The sequence below is a fragment of the Aricia agestis genome, chromosome 17 (genome assembly GCF_905147365.1).
Source record: "Aricia agestis chromosome 17, ilAriAges1.1, whole genome shotgun sequence".
NCBI classification, from domain to species: Eukaryota; Metazoa; Arthropoda; class Insecta; order Lepidoptera; family Lycaenidae; genus Aricia; species Aricia agestis.
Window position 1 is genome coordinate 2,846,757 of NC_056422.1, and position 10,859 is coordinate 2,857,615.

General features: G+C 34.2%; 2 protein-coding genes across 3 annotated transcripts in view; both read right to left on the minus strand.

Annotated features, from left to right (window-relative positions):
* Positions 1 to 6,835, minus strand: part of LOC121735588 (S-adenosylmethionine decarboxylase proenzyme) — a 34,982-nt gene extending 28,147 nt beyond the window's left edge. The window contains exons 1-2 of one of the 2 annotated variants that reach the window (XM_042126447.1): positions 6,599 to 6,835; positions 4,679 to 4,765 (exon numbers count right to left, since the gene is read on the minus strand). In XM_042126447.1, coding sequence (XP_041982381.1) covers positions 4,679 to 4,765; positions 6,599 to 6,720 — 209 coding nt within the window. In that variant the 5' untranslated portion in view covers positions 6,721 to 6,835. The remainder of the gene's footprint in view (positions 1 to 4,678; positions 4,766 to 6,598) is intronic. The other variant, XM_042126448.1, reaches the window with a different exon arrangement.
* Positions 6,836 to 7,551: 716 nt separating this feature from the next.
* LOC121735328 lies at positions 7,552 to 9,160 on the minus strand. The gene is made up of 2 exons (XM_042126118.1): positions 8,711 to 9,160; positions 7,552 to 7,850 (listed from the first exon to the last, which is right to left on the minus strand). Exons 1-2 carry the CDS (start codon positions 8,990 to 8,992, stop codon positions 7,572 to 7,574), a joined length of 561 nt encoding a protein of 186 aa, XP_041982052.1. The 5' UTR covers positions 8,993 to 9,160; the 3' UTR covers positions 7,552 to 7,571.
* Between the last annotated feature and the right edge of the window lie 1,699 nt (positions 9,161 to 10,859).

Consider the following 10,859-nt stretch of genomic DNA (forward strand, 5'->3'; position numbering starts at 1 on the left):
GTTAAAAATTTGATTTTCAGGTATACGCTAGGTTGGATGATATTTAGCTTAGCGGCGATTCACGAACTCTTATTCACTCTTAAACGTTGTTGCAAGGCAATTTGCTTTTAGCGAAGACCGGTTCATGCTTTTAAAATCAAAATGTACCAAAATTACAATCAACGCTATGTTAAATTATATTCGGACATGTTTGGTTTTGGCAATAGAATCAAATAAATTGAAGTAAATAATAATAATTAATAATGCTTGCAAAGTATATTTTCACAAATTAAAAATCTGTCACGACTCACGTAAACTTTGAATGATTTCCGAATACATTGAACACTGATAAGTGATAATTGTTGCCGGGTGCTACTGAATTGGCATTTAGTCATAAAAATCGAGTATGCTGTGTAATTGTGTATTGTGTAACGTTATACTCAAAAAGTTAGGCACCAAACTTGATGATAAATTAATTAATAAGTAATAACCCACCAAGCCCCATAAACTCACCGGTGAGCGACACAATAGAATAACAATAGATTTCCAAGAATCCACGATCGAAGGATTAATATAAAATTTATTAATTATCAATGATAATGAATAAGTTTTTAAATATTAAAATTGTTGATTTCTAAATTCCAAGATAATATTACGGACTACATACTGTCATAATATTATAATAATAAAGAAAATAAATGACATATGACTAAATTACTAGGTAAATGAATAACTAAATGATAAACCATTGTTTACTTTCTTTGTGTTTTTCGTAGGTTGCCCTACTATTGATAACCTTACGTGTGAATTTAGTAACTAGTAAAATATGATTTATACATTTTTAATGTTTTGAGTAAATAAGCACAGGAAGCGATGAACTCACTATCGAATGCACGTGGACATGTAATGATAACAATTATACCAACTATCGAACACATTTTTTTTACTAAAAAGGTTTGAGAATTTCATATTGCAATCTAAATACAAATTTTAAACAGTCTCATTATAGCATATTATGTTATATCTTAAGAAAATAAATTTATTCTGATATTATTTAAATGCGACGATAAATGAGACGTCGATCTTTTTCCGAATAAAATAAATTAGTTGTATGGCCTAGGGGCCAGAGGCCGCCCAGGGCGCCGACAAGTACGCCACTGCATTGCAATCGTATATTTTATGCCCTACTTGAAAACGTACGCCGCGTACGCGTACAAAAAATGCATTTTTTTTCCACAAATCAATATTTAAGTTATAGTGGGCGACTAACCCAAAATTTTCGATTTTATAATTCATTTTTATACTTGAAAATAAGCCTCGAATTGTTTCATTTTATAAAATTAGATACTACATTATATTTCCAAGAATTCGGTCTGAGCAAATACACGATATCTTAAAATTTTCTCTATAGAAAAAATCACAAAGATGCATCTAATCATAGACATAATACCTGGTTTCTGATCTAATTTTCACGAATTTTTCATTTATTTCCATAACCGTGCATTGAACTAAGTTAATATTTTAACACATTGTATAAAATTCTATCATTGAGAAACCGACCTAGCAGATTTTTAAAATGTTGTATATTTATCGAGTTATTGAGAAAAAACTAATTTGGCGACGAATCCGCGTCGTCCTTTTCCACTTAAGAAAAACGGGCGTGAGTGTGAAGAGAGGACGATGTTTGATTTTTTTAGTTAGTCGCCCTCTTAAGGGGGCGGATTAACCCTAAAGTGTCGATTTTATAATTCATTTTTATACTTGAAAATAAGCCCCGAATTGTTTCATTTTCTGAAATTAGATACTAAACACACCGGCAAAATTAGAGGAACATAACAAAATTTTCAATTTTTTGAAAATTGTTCACTGTTTTATAAATTTATTTATTTAATTACTAATTGATTATTAAAAAATAAATTTTATATAAATTGAGGGCATAAAAACGTGAAAAATAGAAAAAAATCGGCAAAAATCAAAATTTAAGAAAATCTTTGAAATTTCAGTAGTAAGTTTTTAAGTTAAATTCTCCATTTTTATTAAAGAAATCTCATGTTAAAAGCGTGTAATGCCTTCTATGGATCTCAAGAGGGCCTGGATACGCCATTCCATGCTTGCATTTTGATTGTCAATCATTTCCAGTGGGATATTCTCCTACTCCTCCAGTAGCGCCAACTCGAGCTCCTGGACACATTTTGGAGCTGGAGTTTTAACTCGTACCGTTCACCCATTGATGTGCCACACGTCTTCAATCGGATCTACATCCGTAGACCACGCTGGCCTCTCCACCTGGGCTACGCCAGCATCGTTTAGGTAACAATGCCCGATTTTCTTACTCTATGGACGCACATAAAATTGAAATTACTACCTAAAACTGTGTAAAAGGCACACCATGCAGTTCCAGGATGTCCGTTCTATAGCCCTGTACTGTCAAAGTACCATCATCTATAATCATCAGCTCCATGCGGACTCCAAATCATATGCAACTCCAAACCATTACGAAGCCTGCATCATAGGCCACTGTTTCCGGTAAGTTTGATGGCCTGTAGCTTTCCTTATGATTTATCCACATTCTTTATCGCCTGTCAATACAATGTACACAGAATTTGCTCCCATCACTGTACAGCACAAGATTTCACTCACTTGTCTAATTTTGATGTTCACGCGCAAATCTTAGCCTGGCTCTTCGGTGTCCTGTCTCAAGTTTTGGTGCCCTTGCTGGCACTTTTGAGTTTAATTTAACTTCTTTGAGTCTTCTTCTTACTGTACAATCACTTACACGTTCATCTTGGACCTGTTCCGACAGGTTTCGTGTCTGCATAGCAGTTTGAGGTCGATTTCTTAAGTTTTGTTTCCTTACAAAATGGTCATCCTGAACCATTGTCACCCGATATCTGCCTTGTTCTCGTCTCCGAACGTAAGATCCAGTCTCTCTGAAGCGTTGAAAGTTACGATGTACCACAGAAGCCGACACACCTAAGGCCTGACTGACCGAACGGTAGGTGTGACCTTTCTCTATCGTGGTTACAGCTCTAGCTGTCGCAGATGCTGGGAAATCACTAATTTTGTATCTAAGCAATGTGTTCTTCCAAAAACCAAACAATCAAATGAGCTGAGCATACCTTGCACCCCGCTAAAACGCCATTCTTATCAGGAACACTTACAACGTCAATAATCGAAAAACACTTATTAGGGCATAATTGCTATAAAAACCTGTCAACTTGCCAGTTTTGTTCAATATTTTATTTCTTAAATTAGCTTAGAAACTATAAAAAATAATTTCACTCAGCCCGACCCACTTGAGTTCAAGTGGTAGCCCTTTTTACCTATGTTCCTCTAATTTTGCCAGTGTGTGTACATTATACTACACTATATTTCCGAGAATTCGATCTGAGCAAAAACACGATATCTTAAAATTTTCTCGATAGAAAAAAATCACAAAGATGCATCTAATTTTGACGAATTTTTCATTTATTGCCGTAACCGTGCATTGACTAAGTTAATATTTTAACACATTGTATAAAATTCCATCATTGAGAGATCGACCTAGCGGATTTTTAAAATGTTGTATATTTATCGAGTTACTGAGAAAAAACTAATTTGGCGATGAATCCGCGTCGTTCTTTTTCACCTGGCATATGAAGTCCTGGTCGTGAGTGTGAAGAGAGAAGGACGATGTTTGATTTTTTGGGTTAGTCGCCCTCTTAACAATAATATCTAAAAAGATGTTTCGTTCTTTTTAACGATCCTGGCTAATTTAGCATTTTAGCGCCTTGCGTTCTCACAGAAAGTTTATGATAAGGTTTCATTGAATCAGTGTTTACAAATTACATTACGTCATGGATGGAGATAAAGGCGATTGTAATAAATCATAATAAACTCGGCCACTCGACTTTGAAGCAATGTCAATAACACTGCCGCTTCCCATGCACTTTGGAACTTTGGAACCTCTTATGAAGTTGATACGGAGTCCAGGAGACTGGTGAAAAATCAGAGCATTTAAAAGCAGCTTTAGGCTAATACAATAGTTGGATTATGTATATTTTTAAATAGTATTCTGCACTAAATGCAACTTATTATTTATTTGGAAAAACAGCGGGTATTTTAGTCCGAATAAAAAAGTCCTGGAGAAACTGCTTCATTGCATACAAGTTTGACATCTGATGCAGGTGTTGAATATTAATTTTACAATAATTTCACACTTTTATACGTGGGAGAGCCATGCTTCGGCACGAATGGGCCGGCTCGACCGGATAAATACCACGTTCTCACAGAAAACCGGCGTGAAATAGCGCTTGCGCTGTGTTTCGCCGAGTGAGTGAGTTTACCGGAGGCCCAATCCCCTACCCTATTCCCTTTCCTACCCTCCCCTATTCCCTTCCCTTCCCTACCCTCCCCTATTACCCTATTCCCTATTAAAAGGCCGGCAACGCACAAGCAGCTCTTCTGATGCTGCGAGTGTCCATGGGCGACGGAAGTTGCTTTCCATCAGGTGACCCGTTTGCTCGTTTGCCCCCTTATTTCATAAAAAAAAAAAACTTTCGAGGACCCTGGGCTGTTAAAGATTTTTATTTTTATTTTCTTTGACTTCTGTTTGCAAGGCTCCACTTAAAAACATAACATGGTGTAATTGTGTAAATCACATAAAATTTTACCTATTTATATACTTAGGTGTATATGTAAATAATGTAAGATGACTCACCTCAGTACATAGGCGTCGACTTGGTCGCTCTGGGTAAACGATATAATCTCACAGCCAACAATCTTCAGCACATTGTCCCATTGTTGTCTGAAACAAAGTTTTAATAAGTGTCTCATCCGATCTGCACACTTGGGATGGCCTCCGTAGAAAGTGTTCCTTTCTAGTGAAGCTATCTATATATGCATAAAGAGAGGTTTCTTAATTTGACAATAGTACCTGGATGACCGAGCTTTGCTCGGTATGGCAAACACTCATTGACTTTGTGTTACTTAATAACGCCATCTGCTGGTCGTTAAAACAATTAGTTGCTAACAAAATTATTATTCGCCAATAGATGTCAGGAAGAGTAATATTTTTCAGTTTATCGATTATCAATAAAACACGAATAAAAAGACATTTTCTGAAAATGATTCCTAGCTAGATCGATTCATGGGCCCCAAAACCCCCTATATACTAAATTTCATGAAAATCGTTGGAGCCGATTCCGAGATTCCAATTATATATATATATATATATACAAGAATTGCTCGTTTAAAGATATAAGATATAATACAGTAAAATTTTATGGAAGAAATCTGTCGTCTGTATTTTTTATAAGTATTTTTTAAATTATGTAATATTCAGTTCAAGAACCTTAATTATGTGCAAAAATGAATTTACTAAATACCTAAATAATACTTTAAAATGAAGCTCATTAACACACAAAAACAAAAAATAAAGGATGCCATTCACATTTCATACATTGTCGGACCAAAATAATATGCCAGGTGCAGACAATTTTTCTTATTACAATTATTAAAAGTTAATTAAAATTTTAAAAAGACTACATATCTTGGAGTACTTATGGAATATAATTGCGCAACAAGATAAAGTGCTTTGCAACAGAATAATATTGTGAAAATTTATTGTTAGGGTGTTTCATATACTTATATAATTTTTTTTTCATAATAATTAAATCTCAAAAATTAAAATTTCATGAATATTCTTATAAGATGCTCCATGAACTACATTATTTTTTTGTAACGGCTTACACAAGAGCAAAACTATTCTTTATAATATTATGACAAAATTATTAGGAACAATAAAAATTTTAAAAATTGCATTTTTTGGACTGAGTCTAGGGTCACTTGTACACATGGTGCAAACTTTATATCTGAGCCATTGTTACAAAAGCACTCAGTTATGGAATTGTGAAATATTGCAAAAATTACAGTAGAGTAATATGGTGTAATTACAAACTTTTAAGTCTATTGTCAAGAAAGCATACTATAAATTATATCACAATCTAGACTTAAAAAAGTTAAGCGGGGGCATGGGATAATAATGAGGTACATTGGAATCTTTCCACATGGAACCATTAAACAAGTTGTTAAAACTTTCAGAACATGTTCCCAAACGTATAAAGCATTTTGGGAACAAGTTTTGATCACTCCCATTATTCTTTACCAGTTTTTGTGGCCTGTAATTTTACAAGACACTCGTGGCAAAGTGGTAATTACGCGATTCTTGAAACTGTGGGTAGCTAAAAAGTTTGTCTTTCGCAAATGGTTACGGTGAATTTGGTGATATGTATTGATATCAAATAGCGCGCCCGCCGAGGCAAATCAATGATGACGGATCACGGAATGGCTCCCGGCCAATCAGCGGCCGGCATCCACCATCCCGAGCACCAGTAAGTGGTAACCGTGGAATCAGCTGATTCTAGAAGCTTCCAAACATACACCTGTGTACACCTGCCCCATCGAATTTAACTTTCCGATGTGCTCCAAGTTTATGTAATGATCTCGTGAAAATCGATTGAAGAGACATGTAATGAAGCTGCGTAAACAGGTATAAACATAACTACATAAGTTATATGAAGATTGCCGGTAACCTATACAGTATACACGTGATTATGGTAAGAAATAAACTAAAATATACCTTGTAATTTTTCTGAGGTCCGCATTTTTTTCGGGCGTGAACCAAATCTCGATTAACTTTTCTACACCTTCAAAAAATTGGTCATTATTCTCACTATTTGATATTATTTCCGTTTCAGCCATAGCGGTTTCTTTATTCTTTATTTATTGGATTTAACTTGTTTAGCAAATAACCCGACCGCAAGGTAGGAGCTTCGGAAGAGAACTGAAGATCGAGCGAATTGCGAAAGAAATAAAGAACTCCGAGTTCCAACTTGAAGTGATTAGCGAATGATGAACGTAGAGCTGTCAACTGTCAACAGTCAAAATAATATGACGTACAGTCTGTCAAAAAAGTCATGAAATTAAAAAGTGGCAACATCATAGTGTCATCCCTTTTTTCTTAGATTGATTTGAAAGGGATGACACTACGATGTTGCCACTTTTTAGTTTCTTCACTTTCTTGACGGACTACTAGTGATCTCAAATAATAATAATGAACCTAATAAGCCCCAATTTTATTGAACCACAAATTACAATAACATGCTACCCAGCAATTGCTTTTATAAGTGCGTATTATAATATTATGGACCGTAATTTGTAAAATACAATCGTAGTATGTAATAGCAGATCTATCTAGCGGTAGATAGCAGAACTATTGTTCATATAAAAACTGATTTTTGCGTTGGTTTAGATTTTAGAATTTAGATCACAGTTCTCTTTTTAAGGCACTAGATGTGTGCAACTAGGCTAAAGTTATTTATGTAGTAGATGTTTCCAACAAGCCACATGATGAAGACGTAATTCAATAATTTTATTCATAACATCGCCATCTATTAGGGAGTAGCTGAAAATTTTAAGGTGGCATTTTCTTTAGTGTTTGATTATCTAAGCACTGTTTAGTTGCAGATAAAAAGTTGGTTAATTATAATAACTTCAAAATTCATATTTAATTTAATAGCATTATTATATTACAAAGAAAATATAAGCAAATGTCATAAATTTTCAAATTTTGCTACAAGTTTGTGCAGATCTCCATTTTCCACTGGACGGACTTTGGTTACTTTGGGTTTCAGTATTTGTATATCAGGGAGCAAGTCATCAAATTTCTGATCATCACAGAAATCTTCTATATTTGGCTCGAGATCCTTCTTTGGAGTTAACTTCGTTTTTAATGGTCTTTTGGTGATCTTAGGTTTCTCAACGCTGGTATTTAATTCCACTAAATTCTTGTATATTCTGTCATTGAAGTGAAAATTCAGTTTTTTTGTTACCTGAAACAATATCATTTAGACTGTATAAAAAATTAAAAATATGGTGCTAGTAGCAAAGGCTACTTCTACATCTTATAGTGATTGTGACGAAGTCATATCTGGCTGACAAAATATTTACCTCATGTCACAGAATATAATATATTAGTAGTACCAACAGAATTCTCACTTGTGTAACCGATACTATAAAGTTCAAATCCTGACCGCGCAGTGCTAGGTGCCTACAATTATATTTATCTACTTGTGCGCTCTCTTTCTATCGCATAACTTGTACCTTTTCTGATGAAATCAAGGTTTTCGCCTTTTAGAAAACAAAATAATCTTTTTAATTACTATTGGTACAAATAGCAAACATTTTTATGTAATAGAAAATTGTAGTAATCCAACCTATATTTTATGGTAGTTTTATATATTTGATTATAGTGCAGGAAACTTTTACAATTTAAACATAGTAACTTGTGATTATTTCGGTGTAGTTTGTGTGTTTCTTTGTATGAAATTTGTTTATTTGCTATGTTTGTATAGTTTTTATCTACTTATTGTATTTAAATACCGTGTTCAAATACATATTTCATTGGCCTTTTTTAATAGGTCATTTTTATAAGATTTATAACGATTTTTTCACAGCGGTTAAAACAGTATCATGAATTAAATTCCTCTATGATCAGTAAACAGTAGATACGCAACGAAAAATCTTGCGCGTGCGTCGCCGCTCGCTTGTCAGTCCCTAATGGTTTGCCACCCGGCCGCGGGTGGTACTTACAGTTTGATGCCTACACCCACGAGTGGGACAGGCCAGCTCATGTCTAGATAATAAGGGTCAAAAGTGGTGAACCAGATCTGACTTTGAACATATTTCTTACCTGAGTACAAAGTTCATCTTTATTGGTCTCCAAATCCGGCAGAACTTGTGTTGGCAGACTATTTTTGGTATAATTTAAATAATTTGCGAGAGTCTCACTAGAACACAGTGTTGGCTGGTCCAAATCACAAGCTTTCTCCTGTGTTAGTTGTTCCTTTGTTCTATTAGTCTTTGAACTACTTGGAAGACTCTCAAATACAGCTAAATTATATTTAGTAACAGGTCTTTCATAGTTCCGTAAAAGTGTCTTTTTTACAGCTGGATCTTTACCGAACTTTTTCATGACAGCTTATTCATTTATTAGTACCCGAGGACTTTATGGCCTTTTGATAATTGGAGAATTTATAGTAATTTTAACAATATTGAAATAATGTTTTTGTTCTAGAATAATAACAATCTGAACAAATTACAAAATTAAAAGATCACAACAAACAAAATTTGAAAACAACGGCGGTCATGACAATTGACAAATTACATTGACAGTTTTTTTTTCTTATAATAGCACTTCGGCTATAACCATTTCTATATCGACAGGTCAGTGAAGTCTAAAGTCGTATAAAGTCAATACAGTCAAGAAGTCAAGTCGGTCGATTCAATAAAGTGGTAGACGCTTTACTGAAACTTTCGGTGGAGTTTTTGAGGGAACACAAAAGAGCACGTTTCTGGTTATTACATACACTTTCCTACACTCGTGCACGATAACGAATATCTAATGGTTAATATCCTACCAATATTACACATTAAGCACCCAGATAAGGGAGCATACCCATAGATTAAGATTTTATATATATATGCCAAGACTCCCCCCCCCCCCCCTTGAATTGTTCACGTGGTAAGATAGTAGATAGCGAATGAAAATAATTTGACTCATATTTGTGCTTATAAAGTTATTTATTACAAAAGACTCTTTGCATGTTTATAATAATTATTACTACTTTACTACTTAATTGAATATGCGAATAAAAATAACGAGCACCAAAAAATACTTTGATACCCAATGGTTTGCCAAAAGGAAATACTTGACACCAATATTTATAATAATAATTATTACTACCTTTCGATCGCGGAAAAACGAGACACAATAGCTTATCTATTGATATCGCGGTCGGATGTCACCGCTTAGGGCTTCATGAATTAATTATTTAAGGGAATAAAAATAATGATCACCAAAAAATACATTGATACCCAATAGTTTGCCAAAAAGAAATACTTGACACCAATATTTAGGATATACTATACAAGGTGTAAAAAACTAAGTGATAGAACTTTAGGATGTGTACGTGTTCCCTAAAGTGAGTTTACTGTGAAAGTAGCAACGCTGAATGAGCAACATTTTTTTCACTTTTGTAAGGGCAAGCGCCCCAGTGTAACGAGTTTCTCCATACAAAAGTGAAAAACAATTTGGTCTTTTAGCGCTGCTACTTTCACGGTGAACTCTATGTAAGGAAAACATACACACCCTAAAGTATTATCACTTAGATTTATGTATAATATATACGTATTATAAATAGCGACCCGCCCTGGCTTCACACGAGTATAAAATATATAGCCACTGAAAAAAATGTTAAAATCGATTCAGCAGTTTTGATTTATACTCATTATTACTACCCGTGGCCCGCATTATTCGGTACCGCCGCAAAAGCTAAGTCTCGCAATTTTTAAATAATATTATGTAATATCTTCGAAAATATTCATATAAATCATAATATTCTGTATAGAGCCATATAGATCTATATTACAATGTATTTAAAGTGTTTTGTTGAATAAGTATTATTGCCGTATTGGTTAAACTCGCTTTGAAAATTAGCCATTATTTGTCGTTAAAAGTAAATGACAAAAAACTGTTATTATGGGATATCCATAAGAAATAGACATATACCATTGCAGAGTTTTCTGTAGACCTTTTCAATGTGTATAATACTTGGTATCCGACTACATGACGTTGGTCTGTCAACTGCCTAGGAATCAATTTCCTCTATGGTACCTACTTGCTATTTTAGTCACGACTGTAGTTCAAATTATAATCGAACACCAAATATAGTAAATATGACCACCAAGCTTGACAGCTTCACCAAACTTCAAAATGCCTGATAAGTGACAATAGTGCCTGTTTTTTAATGGCTGTTTGCTATAAATAACCCATAAAGTTA